The sequence below is a fragment of the Felis catus genome, chromosome D2, assembly GCF_018350175.1.
Source record: "Felis catus isolate Fca126 chromosome D2, F.catus_Fca126_mat1.0, whole genome shotgun sequence".
NCBI classification, from domain to species: domain Eukaryota; kingdom Metazoa; phylum Chordata; class Mammalia; order Carnivora; family Felidae; genus Felis; species Felis catus.
Window position 1 is genome coordinate 80,240,866 of NC_058378.1, and position 20,048 is coordinate 80,260,913.

The 20,048-nt window shown below is 59.0% G+C and overlaps 1 protein-coding gene across 2 annotated transcripts in view; it reads right to left on the reverse strand.

Annotated features, from left to right (window-relative positions):
- The window catches only part of FAM53B (family with sequence similarity 53 member B), a 112,671-nt gene that overhangs the window by 36,859 nt on the left and 55,764 nt on the right, over window positions 1-20,048 (reverse strand). For both annotated transcript variants that reach the window (XM_023241060.2, XM_045040797.1), the window contains exon 4: window positions 16,468-17,246. In XM_023241060.2, the coding sequence (XP_023096828.1) occupies window positions 16,468-17,246 (779 nt within the window). The remainder of the gene's footprint in view (window positions 1-16,467; window positions 17,247-20,048) is intronic.

The window sequence follows — 20,048 nt, forward strand, 5'->3', positions numbered from 1 at the left end:
GAGCCCCACCGGGGTCCCAAAACGTGGGATGAGGACCGTCCTCTGCCCTGCCTTCTTCCTTCTCCGGGCTGCCAGGCTCTGCAGCCAGCCTCACGGCCACCACCTGCACTGCGGTTCCCTCTGGGGGCCTGGGGCTGAGGCTGCAGGGAAGGTCCACGGAGGGGAGAGGCCCTACGTCTCCACATCCCATCTCGTGCGGAAGCCTCGGGCATCGCCTCGGAAGACTCCTCACGCAGCTTCCTGAGCGCCACGGAGGCCACCGCTCGTGCCCCTACTTGGGCAGTGCTCATTGTCACTGCTTCGAAACGGTCTCCGATTTCAGTAATAATCCAGGTTTAGCCTGCTTCATCCCCAACGGTGACAACTGTCACCTCAGATTGTCTAGACAGTTTCAGCAGCTGGTGGAGCAGGGGCCAGATCAGGCTCCCCTGGCGACGTCACGTGACATCCCAGCCGCTGCGCCAGAACAGGGCGCTGCCCTCTGGGCCGAGCCGCTTCACCGTCCGCAAACCAGAGAGCCCTACACGTCCAGGGCCGACCTGTCCCATCAAGGGCCCGCCACAGCGGAGGAGGGAAGGCCTGCTCTGCTCCCAGCCGATCCTCAGCCTCCCTGTGTGCAGACGCACGAGATGGGAAGGCCTAGGGCCCCGCATGGGGATGGCAACCGGAACAAGCGTGGACTCTGCGGGCACGCCAGGCCGGGTGAGCTCGAGTGCCACTCCGAACCCCTGTACGATGAGGACAGCCCTCGCCACTTCCCAGGGCCGTCACGAAGACCACGTGGCCCAACACAAATGTGAATCTTGTCCCGGGCCCACAAGCACAGCGGGGACGGGGACACGCTTCCTCACGCGTGAGCACCGCCAGTGCAGCGTCTGTGTGTTCGCCAGACTTTCGTGGGCTGGGGCCCCGGCCACCGGGGGTGCGGGTCTCCGGCTAAAAGCTCCCGACACGAACTATGCTGTCCTCATTCCCAGGGACAAGGGACAGTGTGGGCAGCAGGCGGACCAGGCAGGTGGCCCAAACCAATGCAGAAGGCCCCAGGGTCTCACTGCTCTGGCTTTCTTGGTTCCCGAGAGGAAAGGGAAGCCATTTCGGACTTAGCTCGTCTCCCCAGGGACAAACTTGGTCATCCTCTTTGCCCTGACGAGCTTCCCTGTCTGGTGAGGAAGAGGAAGAGCGGACCCGAGCAGCCTCGCAGAAGTCAACTCAGCCAGCAGGCACCCCATCCGGTCTGCACCCTCGGGCCTGTAGGAACCGGGCAAGGGACCCCCGAAGGCTCTGGGCCCGTGCAAGCTGAACTGCCAGAGCTCCCACTGCCCCCTTCTCCACTGACAGGCCCCGAATTCACGGGCACAGCCTTCTCTCTCTCTGCCCTGGGACGCTCAAACCTGCCCACAGCCGGAACGAAGCCCGGTCTCCCTGCTCAAAGTTGTCCCTGGCTTCCCGCTACACTCAGAATCAGCCTCCAGCTCATTCTCCCGGCCCTCCGTTCTCCATCCCAAGCACAGGGGCAGCCAGGTGGGTTAGTTCCTGGACTTGGGGACATCCCTGTGCCCTGTCTCTCCTCCCCACCCCGGCTGAGACGCAGTCTGGACTGCGGCTGGGGAGCTCTGCCCGGGGCCACCAGAGAGCCGCTGTGCTCCCCTGCACGGGAAATGAGCCCTGCATATGACAGCAAGAACCCAGCAAGTGCCCCTGTCCCTACTGCCGGATTCCTGGAACACTCTGGCAAGTGTGCTAAGTGCCAAATGAGCGCCCGGCATTCGTCATCTTCTTTAATCCTACCGATGGCCACTACAGACCCTGCTGAACAGGGGAGGAGACCGAGGCTCAGAGGGCAGAGCTGTGAGCGGTGCTCACCCTCTCCGAGTTCCCCAGGGACGACGTGTCAGAGCCGTGGCCTCCGGGAGGTGGCGGCTGACCATCCTGTCTACTGGAGCCCACGGAGGGACCTGACACAGCGGGAGCTTGGGGAACGGTGGCTGAGCAAAGAGAGGAGTCCAGAACTGGAGTCGAGATCACTGGAGGACACAACTACCTCTTCTGGCTCCACCCCAGCCTGCGGCTGCCACACAGACACGGCTGCCCCCGCCCGCCCTCGGCGGCCTGCACGCTCCCTGAAGGTAAGGACAGCATGTCACGTGTGCTGATCTCCCCTCAGCCCCTGCGCGGGCACTGGCACACAGCCAGTCTCAGGGAACGCGTGCCGATGGGAACCTGCTCACAGGGTCGCCGCTGCCTGGGGTCTATGGGCCCAGAAGGTCCCCGTGGTGGGCAGGGCTGTGTTTGAAGCTACAGGCTGCACATTCCTACAAGGCTGTCCTTGTAGGAGGGGCACAAATGGAGTTTTCCTGGAAAACTGGTCAGGAGGCTGCTAAGCCCCGAGGACAGGCCTGCTCTGGGACCTTCTGCTCGGTCCCGAGCTTCCCCGGCCACATTCCACACCAGCCCCTGCGCCCCTCCATGCTCACACTTTCCAGAGTGCTGGTGGGTGTGGGGCCCAGAACAGCTGTGTGGAGTCTGGCTCAGACCGCCTGCTCAGGGGTGGGTGGAGACAAATGCACAACCTCGTCGTTAGAGACCAAGACCACAGCCTAGAGAAATGGCCCAGCGCTCGTGAGGCCGCAAAGCGCATCTCGGCATCCCCACCTGGCGGGCCCCATGAGGTGCGCGAGCCTTCCTGTCTTCCGTGGCTCTCCTCTCCTCTCCTCTCCCCTCCCCTGCCCTGGCCGCACACCAGGGACATCACACTGAGCGGGGCCGCACAGCCCCAGTCACTTCAGCCGAAATGAGCCCAGATGTGAAGGCAGGGTCTCAGAACGATGGCACCGCCCAACCACCCCCGCCCCCACCTCGGCCTCCCACGGCGGGAGGGGACCCGGGACACGATGGAGCAGTCCCGCCAGCTGCTCAGGCTCCCAGGGCTCGCTCTCCCTTGACGTTGGTCCCCCTGGTAGACACAGTGCAGCCCAGAGCACCCAGCACGTCTGCGCAGGCGCCTCTGGCCAGCCCCTCCCTCGGTGGCCGGCACGGGGGCCACCGAAGGAAAGGGTCCGAGTGCGGGGCCAAGTCGCTTAACCCAAGGCTGATTCCCAGCACCCTCTCTCACGCCCACACCCCGAGGCCTCCTCCCCACCTGCTTGTGCCGTGAGCTCCAGGGTCTGACGGCTCGGCCCCTCAGAGCAGTGTGACCTTGGCCAAATGATCTGACCCCGCATCGTCCACTGCGGGAGCCACCAGCCACGTGTGGCCATCAAGCACTGGAAATGTGTGGCCAGACCAAACTGCGATGGGCAATCAGTGTCATACACACCCCGGATCTTGGTACCAAATCCCACCATCCGAGACTATTCCAGACTAAAGTGACATAGGATTTCGCTAGGTGGGTTATGCCCATTTAAAGCTGGTCCCGACTGCCAAGGGGCTAGTGGTCACTGGGCCATGGCACGGAGTCCCAGGCAGGCTCTGTCCTTCCACAGGGGCCAGGATGGCATGACAAGATAAAAAGGCCAGGGCCACCTGGCCTCACTATCTCCTCAGGGTTCCCACATGAGAAAGAGGAAGACTAGAAGTGGGGCAACAGGATGAGAAGAGAAACCCTCGGGGAGGCAGGGCTGTGAGGGCTGTGCCTGCTCTGAGTGTCAGCACGGCCCAGGGCAAACCCTCAAGGCCACCTTTCACTGTGTCAAGTCAGCTCAGCTTGCTAGCAATTTCCTTCTGGGACACAAAGCCCATTGCTCCCACCTCTTGTCCCCACACCCCCCAGTGCCAGTCACTTCACAGGCACCCCTTGGGGAGAAAGAGCAGGGCCCGGGAAGGAAGGGAGAGCAGTGCCCAGGTGCTAGGTCAGAACAGCCTGGCTGGGGGTCAGAGGGGAGGCCAGCCAGGCCCAGGGCTTGGGCAAGTGCAGGACTGGCTGGGACCCCTTCCTCCATCTGTCAGGACGAGCCACTCCGGGGACGAGGGGGGATGGCAGTGATCAAGGGCTCAGAGATCTCCCAGAAAGGCACAAAGATGGGTGGCCAAGGTTCTGCTTTGGGCACTACGAGGGTTACTCCAGATCGTGGCTGTTCCACCAGAGGACGTCACCAGCATTTTCTGGGGTCCTCTCCTCAGCAGAGCACAGCCAGACTGCCAGCCATTCTCCCTCGGGCCCTGGCCTGGTACAGTGAAAGGACCTGGAACAGAGCAGCCGAACTGCATTGCCTGGGTGGAGCTGAAGGGCCCCCCAGAGGGGCCCGGAGGGGCCATACCACCGGGGCCTCTCTAAGCCCCCAGCACCCCGACTTTACCAACTCGAAGGCTCACAGCTCAAGAGCTGCAAAGTCCGCCCAAGGGCTGGGAGGATGGGAATGGGTGACGGGGTCCGGACGGTCCGATCCCAGAATGCTGAGAACACTTACGGCCTGGCAGAGACACTTCCTGAATGTCCTACAACAGCAGGCCTCGAGCCACAGGCTGCGAGCGGCTCCGTGGTGAGGATGTGACACCATCTCCACCCCACCATCAGGGACCCCGGAGCATAGAGTAGGTCCCAGACTCGCCTGAGCCTGTGGTTCCCGAGTGGTGGCAGCACTCTACTCAGGAAGGGGCCCTTCGGTAAGGTGAGAGCGCACGGGCCACGGGGGCCAAAGAGTGAGGGGGGCTCCAGTCACCACTCTGCCCCTTGGCACGTGAGCAGACAGCGAATATTCAATCTTCTTCCCTAATCAGGGAGGAGAGGTGCCCTTCCCAGGGTCAGGAGAAGACCACAACCCCAGGGCAACAAGAGGGCCCCCAGGGCCACAGGGCAACCCAGCTGCCCGCAAATGCAGGCCAGCGTTGTTACAAGTTAGGGCCCTGCTTCCCGGAGCCAGACTGGTGTGTGCAGATACGGACAGGGGACGAGCCAAGGGCCACTCACTGCCACTGACCAGCAGCAGGGCTGGGAGGTGGTACCGTGAGAGGTACATGACAGGAAGCACCAGACTTAACCCTCTGCAGCCCCCCACCAGCCTCCCAAAGCTAGGCCACCTGCCTGAGGGCTTCTGTCAGGTGGTTTCCCCCTTACCCGCCTTCTCACCCTGACCTGTCTGCACTATGGTCTCCCGGGTGCACTCTGAGACCAAATCCCCAAGGCAGCTGATTCAGAGGGTCCCAGACCCAGCAAATCACATCGGATCCCTTGTGGGAAACCTGATGGCGTTCCCCGGGGCCCAGCACAAAGACCCACTCCTTACCACAGCCCGCAAGGCCCACCCGAGCCAGCCCTGCTGCTGCCTTGCAGCCCCTCCTGCCCAGCCCCCTCGCACAGGACCCCCATCACACCAGCTTGCTCTGCCCTGAACTTGCTGAGCCCTCCCACCTCCCAACGTTTGTGCTTCCTCTTCCCTCCACTCAGGAACGCTCTCCCTCCCCACCCGTGCGTGGCCGAGGGCGTCTCGGCATCTCGTCACCTCCTGAGCGGCTGCCCTGACACTCTAACCTGAAGCTAACCTAACAGTGCTCGCTTCGGCAGCACATATACTGAAGCTAACCTAACATCCGTCTCCCCTCTACCCACCTGACATCCGAATCGCACCAGCCTGCTTTGTTTTGTTTACAGCACCCATCGCCGCCTGAAATCATCCTGCCTGGGGTTTGCTTATTATCTACCCCTCTTCCTAGGAAGTAGCTTCTTTGAAAATGGTAATCGTGTGTGGCTTACAGAGGTATCCTCAGGGCCCAGCTGAGTGCCAGACACTCAACGACACCAGGTAAGACAAGGAGGGAAGGAGCGGAAAAGAGGGAAAACAACCCCCCCCCCCCCCACAGTGTGGGATGCTAGATGGCACTGAGAGGACACGCTTGCCCAGAGCCATGTGGTGGGCAGAGGGCAGACGTTCCCACAGCAGCAGCGTCAGATCCCAGAGCCCGGGGCTCAGCTCCAGGCCCCGCTGCCCCCGAGCCCGGCGCCCAGTGGCCCTGCCATCTGCCCCCTCGAGGCTCTGCGCACAGGAGCGCCGGAGGAGGGAGGAGGGCCGTGCATCTTCCTGCCTGTTTCCCGCGGCTGTCACTGTCACCCGGTCTGATTCCTGACCCGGCAGCGCACCGTGTCCTGTTCACGGCGGCTGCTGCGCGGGACCGGCTCCTTCGCGTTTCCTGTCCTCAGCTCGGGCGGGCCCCGGGGGCTGTGGCCGCCCAGCTCCGAAGCCCGCAGAACCGCAGCCTCCTCCCTCTGACACCCTCGCCGGGGCGGGAGCGGCTTCCTGCAGTCGCTTCCTCCGTGAGACCTGCTGCTCATGTCTTGGCTTCTCGGGCCTCCAGAAACCCAATTAACAAGTGCTCCCAGTGACCTCTCGGTGGACATACGGGTGGTTTCTGTCCCCCGATTGGGCCCTGGCTGCTGCAGGCAAGGCTTCCGCACGCTCTCCTTGCTCCGAGCTCTGGGAGGAAACAGCTGCAGCCCCCACCACCGCTGCCGCCCCGCCCCGCGAAGATTAACTGCATTATAGGACCCTGCACTATCTCAGGGAAAGGGCTGGCGCCTGGTGGCCTTCAGTGACATATTACTGATGTGAGCTCAGTGCTACTGCTCACAAATGGAACTTTTGGCGGTTGCGTTATTATTTTGGAACCAACCGTTTCTTTTGTTTTCCAAGACAGAAAAAAAAAAAAAAAGCAAGCCCAAGCTCCCCCCCCCCCCCCCCCCCGCCAAAAGGAATTATCCGAGAGTCCTACTGTGTCCAACTTTCAAAGGAGGCCTTGCTAATCACTTGGCCGTGAACAGGCGATCGCCACCCACTCCAACCGAGTCCGCTCAGACCAAGTTCCCACCGACGCGGGGGCTGCAGCAAAGGGTCTGCCCTCCGATGCGGCGTTTACTTTCCTTACTTCTCAAACTGTGGCCTGAAGCTGGGCGAAGGAGCAGTCGTTCAGGGCACCGATACTGCAGAAACGTCATAAATAAACAAACGGCCCGCGTCCACAGGGGAGGGTCTACGTCGCCGGAGTGCTTGGGACAACGGAGGGGTGTGTTGCAAAAGACAAAAGGGGGCGAACGTAAGCTTCCGTCCTGGGCCGACCCCACGAAGCCAGTGGCGTGCACCAGGCAAAAGCACAGGCAGGTGTCAGATGTGTTAGCTCTGGGCCTGGCTCCTCATGAAGCACACGTCCATCTCAGTGACGCCTCGTCGCGCCTCGGTCGCCAGCCCTCCCCGGGGCTCTCTCAGCCGCCCAGGCTCGCTGAGGGCTTGGAGCCCCTTCCCAGGAGGCGTTACCGCAACGTCCCCAATAAGGAAGCAGGAATAGGGCAAGGAATGTCAAAATCCCTCCAGGTCCGTCAAGCGCCCCCTTCTGCCGCATCCTTCTGGGCTGGGCTGGGACTACAGGCTCTGTTGGTAGATTCTCAGAGGTCATGGCAGGCCCCACATTTTCCAAAGCTGCTGCCCCAGCCGCTGTAAACAGCGCAGATGTGGCCCAGCTGAGGGAGATCCAGCGTGACAGGCACTCGAGACTGTACGAGAACCCTCCCGTGGCCCCGAGCTGTCCCCGGCCTTCTCCAGCCCAAGCCCAGACGGCACCTGCTGTCAAGTGGACAAGGACTGAGAAACTTTGGCACAGGAGTCAGGGGTCTGGGGACAGGGGTGGGACTGAATTTCCATAGCAGGGAAGGACGGCCTGGGCTGGCAAAGCACTGATACACAAGGATTTGGGGGTGGGACGGTTCCAAGGATGCTTGTGAAAACCAAATGAATCACGGTGATCGACCAGACTTCACTTTTACTGAGAACAGGTGATGCCGGCTAAGTGAGGGCTGAAGGTTAGATAACAGGAAGGACTTAGAACCAGCACCCACTGAACACGGTAGTTTAAAGGAAGCAGTCTTTGAGGGTTGAGGCAGTGGATTCGCTACCTGGTGAGGTCTTGGACTCAGGGGACTTGGACGCTAGTGACAAGATTAAGCCATTGGCCAGTCCTGTTGTACCATCTCCAAAACATTTTGAGCCTCTGACACAAATCGGTACGTCCACTGCCCCCGCCCACGGCCTCTTATCTCCCCATAGCTCTCAGTTTTTGCTGCCCACCCCAGCCAGAAGGAGCTTTCTCCCGGGTACTGTCTCCCCTGCTTAAAACTCTCTGATGCTCCCCCTGCACTCACAATAAAAGCCGGATGACTTCAGAGTTGGGGCCCCCTACGCTGGGCCCCCTCCCAGTCCCTTCCTAACTCCGACCTTTGCACCCGTGCTTCTCCCGGGGGCCTCCCAACCCCATGTCACTCCTGAGCTCTTCCAGGGCTGCCTTGTGGCTTATTTCCGCCAGGAGGCTGATTCTGATGGGCTATGAGAACACTCTGGAAGCCCGGCCTCTTTCAAGGGCTACCACGGTCCAGAGACACCAGACACATGCGGCATCTGGACGAGGCATAAACAGTCACACTTGGTTCCTGGTCATTCACTCTGGAATGGTGAGCAGGGACTCGGAACCCACCTTTAAGAATCCACATGTAAGGATCTGCCTTACAAACGTCCAGTGCTAGGGGCACCTGGGTGGCTCGGTCGGTTGAGCTTCCGACTTCGGCTCAGGTCATGATCTCACACAGGGTTCGTGGGTTCGAACCCCGCGGCGGGCTCTCTGCTGACAGCTCGGAGCCTGGAGCCTGCTTCAGATTCTGGGTCTCCCTCTCTCTCTGACCCTCCCCCGTTCATGCTCTGTCTCTCTGTCTCAAAAATAAACATTACAAAAAAAATTTTTTTAAACAGAAAAACAAAACGAAACAAAAAACAAATGTCCGGTGCTACACGTTAGATGTTTTTCCCGTCAGTTCCAAGGCAGCTATGTCCCCAGCTTAGCATAAGTCAACCCCAAGCCCTCTTTGGTGCTCACGAAGGTCGACTGTCAGGTAGGGATGCCACTCTTCTGCTGGCACAGGGACTCAGCAGGGGCCCAGCCAATGACTTGGAAGTCAGAAAACCAGGCTCTCGAATCCCTTCTCCGGGTCACCCCTTTCACAACCCAGGCCAACCCAGTATCTCCTGACTGAGGGGCCTTGACTCCCAGTGCTGTCTCCACCTGAGATGAGCCCACCCCTGGCCTCTGCAGGGGCACCAGGCTGGACCTGAGCCCACCTCCACTGCTCCCAAACCCCACTTACTTGGGGAGCTTCTGAAACACTCTGTACCGGGGCCCTGGCCCGGACCCACCATTCAGACTCTGGGGAGAGGCCCAGGAAGCTGCAGTCCATGCAGACCATGCTTGGGCAGAGGTGAACGTGGTCAGAAACCCGGGGCTCAGAGAAGCAGGACAGCTGGCTCCCGGCCACAACATAGCCAGGTGCAGGACTGGGTCTCAACTCACGTCTTCTGACCCCAAACGCAGCTATGTTCCAACGACAGGGCACACTCGGTCGCCCCTGTGATATGGGAAGCATCTACCATGTGGCAGCAGGGCGAAACCCTGGCACTGGAGTCACAGAACCCTAGGTCCAAACCCCAACGAGGCAACTCAACTACCCAACTCAGGCCCTCAGACGAGTCACATGAGCCTCCGGGCTCCAGGCCCTCTTCTGGGGAGCAGAGATACGGCTGAGGACCTCAGAACTGCAGAAACAAAGAATCTCCCCAGAGACGACAGCTCACGTTCAATGAACGGGGCAGTTCCTTCCTTCTGACCAATCTCTCTCTCTCCTCCTAAAATGTGACCACCAATAGCAGCGATGACGACCGACTCTTACTAAGGGCTGACCCCGGGCACACAGGAGCATTTCATGCTAACGAACTCATTCAGTGCCGCCAGTGCACAATGACCGAAGGGGCTGCTACCCCAACCTTGACGATGGGGACCAGGTGCCAAGGGGTCAAGTAAATTTAAGTTGCCAGGATGAGGCTTGAGCCCACCCCACGGGAAAGGCCAAGGCTCTGCTCTCCACCAGCCCTCTGTCTCCTCATGTCTCGGCCCACGGTCTGTGTCTTCTTCAGCAGGCTGGGGCAACACGGGGTTTCTCTAAACCCTCCTCTGTGGGCCCTTGGAGTTGAACCAGAGAGGCAAGGGTCACCCAACCCGCAGACCCTTCCCACTCTGGCTTCCACGAAGCGGGACTCAGGCATGCTGGCCTCCGGCGGGCCGGGCCCCCAGCTCACAGGTCCCTGAGCCCGGGACCAGAGCAGGGCCTGGCACCTGAGGGTGCTCTGAGCACATCGGGGGGGCTCGAAGGGCTCAGCGGCCCAACTGGCTTCCAAAGCAGAGGCCTTCCAGAAAACCCTGGGCACCCCAGAACTGTGTTGCCTCACATCTTCTAAGACACCTCCCGGCTCGGAGAGGCTCACAATGAAAGCATGGAAAATCACCAAGTGCCACTAAAAGCTGCCTCCCTGGCATGTCCCCAGCTGAACTCCTTCTATTTTTCTTTTCCCGGGAGATCAAAGCTATTGTGTCAACACTCGGCCCCGATCCGAGTGACCTTAAGCGGGTTGCTTATGCAACCTGGTGGTGGCAGCCGCGGACGGCAAGGAGCGATCCGAGAGTCTGAACGGGGGTTTCCTTGAAGCGTGAGAACCCCCGTCAGGGGTGCTGTGCTATTGCTGACGTGCCCGTTTTTGACAGGGAAGAAACCCCAGAGAGAGCTCCAACTAGCCTCTGGCTCGGCCCTCCCTGCTCTCCCGCTGGCAGGACCCTGGCCTCCCGTTGACGCCCTCCCCCGGGAGCGGCTGACTGCCCGGAACCAGAGCGGCAGGAGATGGGCCGCAGGGTGCGGCTCTGACGTTCCTCCGAGGGCCAGGTTCCTCCGAGGGCCAGCCGCTGGGCTGGCGGGACCCACGCCACGGGACGCCGCCCCACCCCGGGGAGAAACAGAAGTGCTGTTCCCAGTTTACAGACGAGGAAATGGAGGCTACGGAGGGGTGACCTGCCCAAGGGCGCACAGCTCAAAAGTGGCAGCGAGGGAAACTGAGCCCCTTTCTGACTCTGTCCGCGCCCTCTAGGTCTCACCAGGGTCGGCTACCTGGAAAGGCCAGCCGGGCTGTCCGCGTGTCGGATGAATCTCAGCAGCAGGAAGAGCACAGAACACAGAGTCAGGAGGCCCCGGTTCCAGCCTTCCCAGTGTCCTAAGGAACCACGCGGCTCTGGGCAAGTGGCTGACTCTCCCCGGACTCTGGAGGCCCTCAGGTGAGGGGATGGACAGAGGGCAGTCAATTAGCAGCGGCTGCCAGGATCCTGGAGGGGAGGAGTCTAAGACCTCCTCAAAGTTCAAGCAGAAAAAATGCTACTGCTTAGCAGTGTCCATCAAGAGCACAGAATCGATGTGCTGGATCAGTGCCCCCTGCCGCCACCCCGTGCCATCCACCCCTCTGATGGTCCAAGTCTTAAAGACTCTCTTCCTTTGTTCGAGCCCATCCTGACTGGTTCCTCATCAGAGGCAAGTACTCCCATGCACCCACAGTGCGTTTTGCCTTTACTTTTATTTAGCATTTATTTCGTGCCAATTAGAAATCCCGGGCTTTCTGTTGACTGCCCTTCACCGGATCCTCATGCCTGCCTGCGTTCTGTGTTGTAAAGGGCGATGCATCTCTGAATTCCCCTATTTGCCATCCGCACGGTTCCCCACGCCAGCAGGAGAGGTCTAAGGGTGCAAGACTGCAGGCAACTAAACCCGGCAGAGTGGCCAGCCGGGGGCAGTGCAGGCAGGAGGCGGCCACAAAGGCTCGGACGAGCCAGGCCTGAGCCCAGGGACTTTGCCAAGGAAAAGCACGGCTGGCTGTGGCTGCCGGGGCTGCCTGAGCGGGAAGGTCACGCAGCCAGTAGTGCGAAGGGCCACCCCACACGGGGGCTGAGGAGGGCCGCTCCCCTGCTAAGGCAACCTCCGCTGGCAAGCGGGGTGGACCGTGGAAGGCTGACCCAGGGACACCGTGCCAACAAAGAGCCACGAGTTACTGATGAGCATCTGTGATACCCCTCCGGCGGCTTCGGGCCACAGCCCCCTGCCCTTCGGAGCCCCCAGGGCCCCAGCCAACCCCGCTCTCCTGGACTCGACTCCCAGACTCGTCCTGGATCAGTGCTCGGCACAGTTGCTACCTCGTGCTTCTCCCCTGCCCCACGCTGCCCCCGGCCAGCTTTCTGGGCCCCTCAAACATCTGCTAACACAACAGTTGCTGCCTGTTCTGGGGCTTGCTCCAGGAGGTTGGAGGACTCAGTGTGTGGGCAGCTGCGATCAATCAAACCTCTGTTTCAGCATCCCGACCCCTCCTCACAAATGCCTCGCTTCTGTTTGAAGCACTGTTGAGAAATACAATTTGTTGCTCCTGCAGGCTGACCAGCTCGGAGTCAAAAATACAGCAAGGACTGGGACACCCAGGGGCACGGCATTCAGCGGGTACCTCTCTTTAATTTGCTTTTTTTTTTTCCCCCGAAACCTTGGCTCCCACGCATGCGATCTGGGCCTAAATGGCCACGCACGGCGCAGGTCTCGCTGGGAGTCAACCGACGCTTGCTAGTCACGCCAAGTCTCCAAGAAGCAATAACTAATAAACACGTCAGCAAAAGTCCCGCTGATAAACAACTCCGATGCTCAGGCCGGGCCCTGCTCTCAATGGCACACATTCACACAAAACACCGGGCAGAAGGGGTCACGTGGGGAAAGCCGAGCGGGAGGTCAGCACCATGTGACCCGGGCAGGGGCGGGCGCGACTGACCCTCCGGGCCGCCTTCGGGCAGCTGCTCTGGGAGCCGCGTGGCTACGATGCCAATTCCGGGGCGGGGCGGGCCTCCCTGGGCTGGGTCCTCGAGCCAGTTCTCCCAGCGGGGACCCTCCTCGCTGCAGCCTCCCCCCTCCCGCTGCAGGAGCCGCCTGCAGCCTCGCTCGGCATCCCCGTCCGTGCGCTGGGCGCTGAGGTTTTAACAAGACGTGAGCAAAGGTGGACAGGTCTGAAGGCAATTGCTGACCCCCCGACCCACCGCGGTCCGGCCTCACTGCCCGAGAGGCATCGGCCACTGCCGGCCAGCTGTGCCCAGGGGTGCTGGCCAGGGGCAGGGCGGGGCATCCGGTGAGCTCCCAAGACCACGTCTACCTAGTCCCACGGGCTGCAGACGTGACACAAAACGCTCACACGTGGCCAACCTCCTCTGGCGGAGGTGGTTCCGAATCCGACACCGCTTCACGACCCTCGGCTCCGAGCACGGAGCTCACCGCAGGCCGAGCTGAGCAGCAGGGCAGGCCTCCTCCCCGTTCTCAAAAGGAAAGGATGAGGCAGTAAGAGGAACAAAGAAGGAGAAGTAAATGGCAAGGGCAGAAAAGGGAAGGGAAACACAGAAGGAAAGAGATGGGCAAATAGAGAAAAAAGGGAGTCCTCACAAGGGACTGAGTGTGCCTCCTGGGACCATCACCCCCCTCCCAGTTCTGCCTCTGGAGTCGCCCAGAACGCGCCCACGCCTTCCCTCCCAACATGTGCAACAGCAACGCCAGGGGCACCCGTCCGCACTCCCTGCGCGCCAGCCAGGGCGCTAGGTGGTACGTCTACACACAGGCAAGGATACAGACGCACACGTACGTTCACACGTACATACATCTGCACGTCGCAGACACACACGTACAGGTTGACACGTTATACAAACACGCACACATGCATTATTTCCCTTATTCTTCCGGCAGAAGCCACAGCAGCTGTGGGGACGATGTGCTTTGCTGCACAGAGATGTCAAGTAATTTGCCCAGGGCTGCCAGCCTTCTGCCCCTCATCTGGACGCCTTCTGATTTGTCGCTGTGCCCCCAGGCCCCAACTGCAGATCCAAAAGTGAACACCATGTTCTAGAAGGACAGCAGCGTCCGCAGGAGGGGCTGGATGGACAAGGCTTCAGGGGCTCTGGGTACCCCCCACCCTTGCTCCGGGCACCCTGACTGACGGCCAGAGAAAAGCTCCTGCGTGTTCACCCACACCCCGGGAGGTGTGCCCTGGGCCCCAAAGGCTCCGGCCCCAGTCAGCGCCTCAGGACGCCGGGGTTTCTCAGAACTCCCCATACTCCGAGGGTCTAACCGGAAAGGCACTCTGCACCTTTGATGTGACCATCTCATACACCTGGTCCCAGATCTACGCACACAAAGGGGCTCCTTCACAAAAATGCTCAGTTAGAACCCCCTGCCCCCAGAAAAGTGAGTATTTACAAACCAAGATCACAAGACCTACAAAAAGGGTCCAAGATCTAGGTTGGAGAAACAGAGCAGTGCCGACCCTGGCTACAGGCCTGTCTTTCCATAGATGCGCAGCCCCTGCTCCTGCCCCAGCAGTTACAAATGCTGAGAAAGCCACAGCCCACGGGGGCTGGTTTCTGGGCGGTCCCGTGTCAGCTGTCACCTGGCCATGGGCAGGTGTCTGTATACCAGTGACATGCTCAGCTCCTGGGGTTCCCAGGCAGAGGACCCTACACGTTCCAGGCTGGATCCAGGGCTCTCTGCAAAGGCACTGGAGTTGCCCTAGGCCTGGCTTTTAAACAGGTTCCTGGAAAAGCAAGGCCCACCTCGCGAGGCCATAAATTATACAATGGGGGAGCCAAAGCAGGCAGAGGCCCGCGGCGACAGGACTGGCCGGAGCTCTAGAGGCTTGGTCGGGGTGGCTCAGGGTCCAACCCCAGGGCTCCAGTCGCCCCCTTCTGGCGCACACACTTCCCGGGGGCCCCTTCTGCACTTGCCCCGGACTCTGCCCTACCCAGGCCTTGGCTAGAGAAAGGCAGGAGGAATCAGGGCGGCCTCACCGGGATCTTGGAGGCCTGCCTGGAGCCAATGAAGCAATCTACACATCTGGGCACAGCCCCACTGAGCAATAGATTTTCAAACAGTTTCTACCCGAGTGAGGACGGGAAACGTCTCCAGTGACGCCAGTGGTGTTACTCCGACTTGTGGCTAGTAAAATATAATAACACGTGTAAGTTGTTTTTATTACCTATCTAGCTTATTAGGTAATAAAATAAGCTCAACATTAAAAATTTAACTGAAGCCATTTATCGCACCCAGAACTCAGGGCTCCGGGTTTCCTTCAGAAGTCACCCAAATCTGTCACCTTTCCAGCCTCTTTACCTATTTAAATTTCTCCAGAGAAGGAAAATTCCACTCGCGTGTCCAACACAAATGAATGTGTTCGGCCGTTGTCTAGCTAGTAAAGCAAAACATGTCCACAACTTAGGAAAAAGAAAGGGACGCACCTGGGGGCAGCGATGGAAGAAATGGAAACTGGAAAATGAGGGCAGAGGATGGAGGTTTCTTCCCCAACATGGGGGAGGCAGAGTCTGTCACGAGCCCGTCCTCCAGCTGCCCCGGGCCATGGCCAGGCTCTGGAGCAAACAGCCAGACAGTCTGGACTCTGGGGCAAGGTGCCTGCTCAAGACTTGAGACACCTGCCCCTCTTCTTTCTGTGGGCCGGGGGAGGGGAGGGCAGGTACCTCTAGGCTGGGAGGGGGTCTAGAGAAGAGAAGGAAATGCCACCGACAGAAGCGGCATTTTCACTCTAAAGCAAAAGGAGGTCCGGCTGAAAAAGCAGCCCTGGGCACTGAAGGAAGGCCGTCAGGTCCAAGAGGAGCCGACACGAGGCTGCCTGCCCAGAAGTGGCCACGGGCTGCATGAGCGAGGCCAGCCGGTCTTGGTCCCCTCACACCCAGTGGTGACCGATGCTTCCACAACACAAGAGGAAGGGGAAACCATGGCACAGAGCGCAGGACCTCCCGGACACAGGACACAGACTGCATCCCACCCCCCACCCATCCTTCCCTGGGCCTCACTGTCAAACTCACAACCTCAGGCCTCCTCGGGAAGAACCAAACGCAGGGGGTACTCAGGCTCAGAGACTGCCCTAAAGACAGAATATTAACTCCCAAGTTCATCTCGTTCGAATCAACACCCGCGATCAGTGTTAGCACGAGGCAGGGCTCCAAGACACAGAGGATAAAGTGCGCGGGAGGGCGCGTGTGGCCGGAGGCCTCGCCTACGGTGAACGGTGAGGCGGACGGAGGCGGCACAGAGGACAGCAATCACAGCGTCTTGATGGTCTCACGTTGTTGACAGTTTAATCCAATGACTAAGTGCTGCTCCGATCCCTCACCCTCTAAAACCATTACCCACAGTCCTGATCTCAGGACCAGCCTAATCCGAGGGACAAGGAGTCCTGGCCTGTGCCACAGGGACGGGGTTTCAGGCACAGAGGCTCCAGCGAGGTGCCGGAAGGGGATCACCAGTGCTGGGTGACAACGGCCTGCCCCCGTAACGCCTCGCCTCCCGCCATCTGCCTGCCCCTGTACCGCCAGCACTGTGTTCACAGGGAAAGAGCATTTCTGACTTTTCTGATTGTAAAGACACTAAAATTAAAAAACGAACTTGGTATCATCTTTCTTTGAAGAGGATTTTAAAACACAGGGGAAGAACCCACTGCTGGGCCCCACGCATCTGCCTGGGATGGGCCAGGACCAGCAGAGGCTCCCACGAGCACCCAGGTGCTCCCGCGGGGCCTCCCGTGTGGCCGGGGCTCTTACCTGTGCCATCTTAGCAAGGTCCAGGGAAGGCCTCTGCTCCTGCACCTCTTCTGGGCGCCGCCGCTTAATGCCGACCTTCTTGTCGTTAAGGACACACGGCTGGGAGCGGCTTCGGGACAGCCCGCTGGAGCGCCTGGCCAGCTCTGGTGTTGAGGCAGGTGTGCTGTTGGCTGAGGGTGGACAGTACTCCGCAAAGGAAAACTGCTCGTGCGAGCAGGAGAAGGACCGCTGCATGTCGAGCCGGCCGCCTCCCACGGGGGTCGGGTCAGGGCTCCAGATGTCGCCCGCCTGTCCACAGGTGGCCGAGCCCGGCGCCCCTTGGCAGGGCTGACCTCCGAAGCGGTGGTGGAACCCTGCCTGGTCATAGGGCGAGGACAGCGCATTGGCCCGGGAGGGGAGGCTGAAACTAGAGCTTCTCTGCATGGTGCTGAAGCCGTTGGAATAGCGCTGGACGCTGCCCCCGCTGTAACAGCGTCTCTTCTCCACCGGAGTCCAGACTTTGGAGCCCAAGGGCCTCCACGATGTCCGGCAGCTGGACATTTCATCGGAGAAGGACAGCGACCGGCACTGGCGTTTGCTGGGGGGTGCTGAGGGGTTCCCGTTGTGGTCGCTGAGGCTGAGGTCTTTGATCAGGTTGGTCACCGCGCAGGCGGTCGCTGCCTCCCGGTGCCACAGAGCGCCGTCCTGACACTTCTCGGGCAGGCACTCCCAGATGCTGGCGCTCGGCTGCTCGATCTGAAGCGGGCATTTCCTGTCCAGGTCTCGCCATCTGTCATTTTCTGGTTCAGAAATGACAAAGAGAAAACAGGATTTGAGAAGGCCTCCATGCCAGCCCCCTGCCTCCTCACCAAGAGTTCATCTTAAACAGGATTCTAGAGCCAGGAAGGCTCCAACTGTGTAGACGAGAAACTGAGGCTCAGAGAGGGGACGGGAATCCCAGGGTTTAGCATCAGGAGCAGAGCAAACCTGAGATGCATGTACCACACTCCCCACCGCCCGCCGGCCTCCTGGTATAGCTTCCTTCCCAAAAGTCCGCGCTGCCTCCCAGGAAAGTCCAAAACAACAGTTTTCACCCAAACGCTTTCCCATTTTATAGATGGGAAATCGACCTGCCCCACCCCTCCCCTGGCCTGCAGCGTCAGGGCAGTATGTCTGTTACGGTCTCTCTCAGTGCTTGGCTGCTCTGGGGCTGGGACTCAATGCCCTGGCAGAAGACCAAGGAGGAGTCTTTTGGTATGTGGGAGGGTCAGGGTCGAATTGGAGGGGGGGGAGGGGTACTGCCAGGTTAGTTCATCTGAATCCCATCTCGAGAATACTTGCTGACGACAGAAACTGGAAATTGATTTATGCCTCCACCACCACACTCTTCAACATCAATGTCATCACCAATAGCCGCCAACCATAGAGCACTCTTCTTTTTTTTTTTTTTTTTTTTTTAATTTTTTTTTTCAACGTTTATTTATTTTTGGGACAGAGAGAGACAGAGCATGAATGGGGGAGGGGCAGAGAGGGAGACACAGAATCGGAAACAGGCTCCAGGCTCTGAGCCATCAGCCCAGAGCCTGACGTGGGGCTCGAACTCCCGGACCGCGAGATCGTGACCTGGCTGAAGTCGGAGGCTTAACCGACTGCGCCACCCAGGCGCCCCATAGAGCACTCTTCTTGTGTTCACCTGATTTCTCACGGCATGGAGGACACTTAAAACCATTAAAATCTGGGGGCACCTGGGTGGCTCAGTCGGTTAAGCACTGACTTCAGCTCGGGTCATGATCTCACGGTTCATGAGTTCCAGCCCCGCGTCAGGCTCTGTGGTGACAGCTCAGAGCCTGGAGCCTGCTTCGGATTCTGTCTCTCTCTGTCTCTGTCTCTCTCTGTTTCTCAGCCCCTCCCCCACTCATGCTCTGTCTCTCAAAAATAAATAAACGTTAAAAATTTTTTTTTTTTTTTAAACCGTCAAAATCTGTAGGAGCATGTCTTGGGCTGCAGAGACTTAAGGGTACAATTGAGACTTACATATTCAGGCCTCTGCTTGAACACATGAATAAAGAAGCTACCTCCCCGCCCCCCCCCCCCACTAGGAAATGCTGACTTTGCACTTGAACCTTTATTTTAGTGAAATATTCAGGACCTGTTTGTTGTTTTTCTACTATAGAATCAGGCACTGTGCTGAGAATTTTAGGAGGGCAGGCACAAATACACCTGATACAGTTCTGGTGTTCAAGTTTATAACACAAAAGCAGAGTTAAGAATATGTTGTGCTTCCAGGGATCAACACATTGGCAAGGTTCTGGCTTTCTTAACTGACACACATTTATAAACTGTACACACAGGAATATACAGAAAACTATGGCTTGAGTCGTTCAGCCTGTAGAAGGACGGACGTAAAGCCTGAAATGACATTGAGCTAGGGGTTCGATGCACACCGATTCTCACAGCACTGCAGTCAGTTACTCCCACGGGGGAGCAGATATCCCCCTGGCCGCTGTAACCCACAAGGCTCCCTGTGCACCATCACTGCCCAAGTGGGGAGACGGAGGCTGGAGGAAGTTGAGTGAGTGGCCCGGGGCCACACAAATGACCGCAGCCTGGCCCAACCCAGAGCCCTGTTCTTTTCACTACACTGCAGCGCTGAGGGGAAGGAACCACAGGGAGCCCGACATCGGCCCTGCCCTCCACGAGTTTAGGAGTCGTACAGGGTGGACCATCCACTCAGAAAACCATGGTGAAACCCACAGGAGTGCACCGGTCTGCAAGGACCACACAGGGTCCAACTCCTAGGCCCAGATCCCCACCACTTAGGCCACTTCTCAAAGGACACAGAGAGACATCAAAGGACAGACCCTGGGCTGAGTGTCAGCAGCTACTGGGCAGGCTCAAAGGGAATTGACCAGTGAGGCCCAAAAGGAGGCTCACGAGCCAAAGATAAGCCAAATTAGGGCTAAATGTGACACTCTCATCTAGGGTGCCCTGCCACAGTTATGAGACACGTCTAAGGGGTTGGGACCCTGTGCAGGGGACGTGGGAGGAACCGGCCAGAGGCTATTCCCACAAGGGGGCCTCAGAAGCTGGAGATGCGGGGGAGAGATTTTCCAGAAGCCCAGACCAGTTGGGACCAAACCAGGCCAGTCACCAAATGTTCAATTCCCGTCCCTCTCCGAATCCTCCTGGGCCCCGGTGCACGACAAGTCTCCATACATGGCCCGTTCACTAAATTTGACAAATTATCACCATGAATCAATCGCCTTTGTGCAAGTAGCATTTATGTTGTTCGAAATAAGTCTTCACTGCCCATTGTCCCTGGAGCAGCCACTATTCTTTTAAATCAGTTTCGATTTGACATTTGTTAGCAGTTGAAAGATCAGTAAACTAATAATAAAGGAAAATTATCTGTTATCTGCTTTGCAAAAAGAAGAGTTATCCTCAGAACCAAGTGAAGATTTGCGTGTCATGATGTTCTGCAAAGTGACTCGAGTGACAGCGGAATAGGAGCCACAACTGAAATGCCCTCCAGGCGGGGCTGGTGACATAAACGACCAGGGAGGAAGACAGAGCATGAAAACAGGACCGTTCCAGAGAATGTT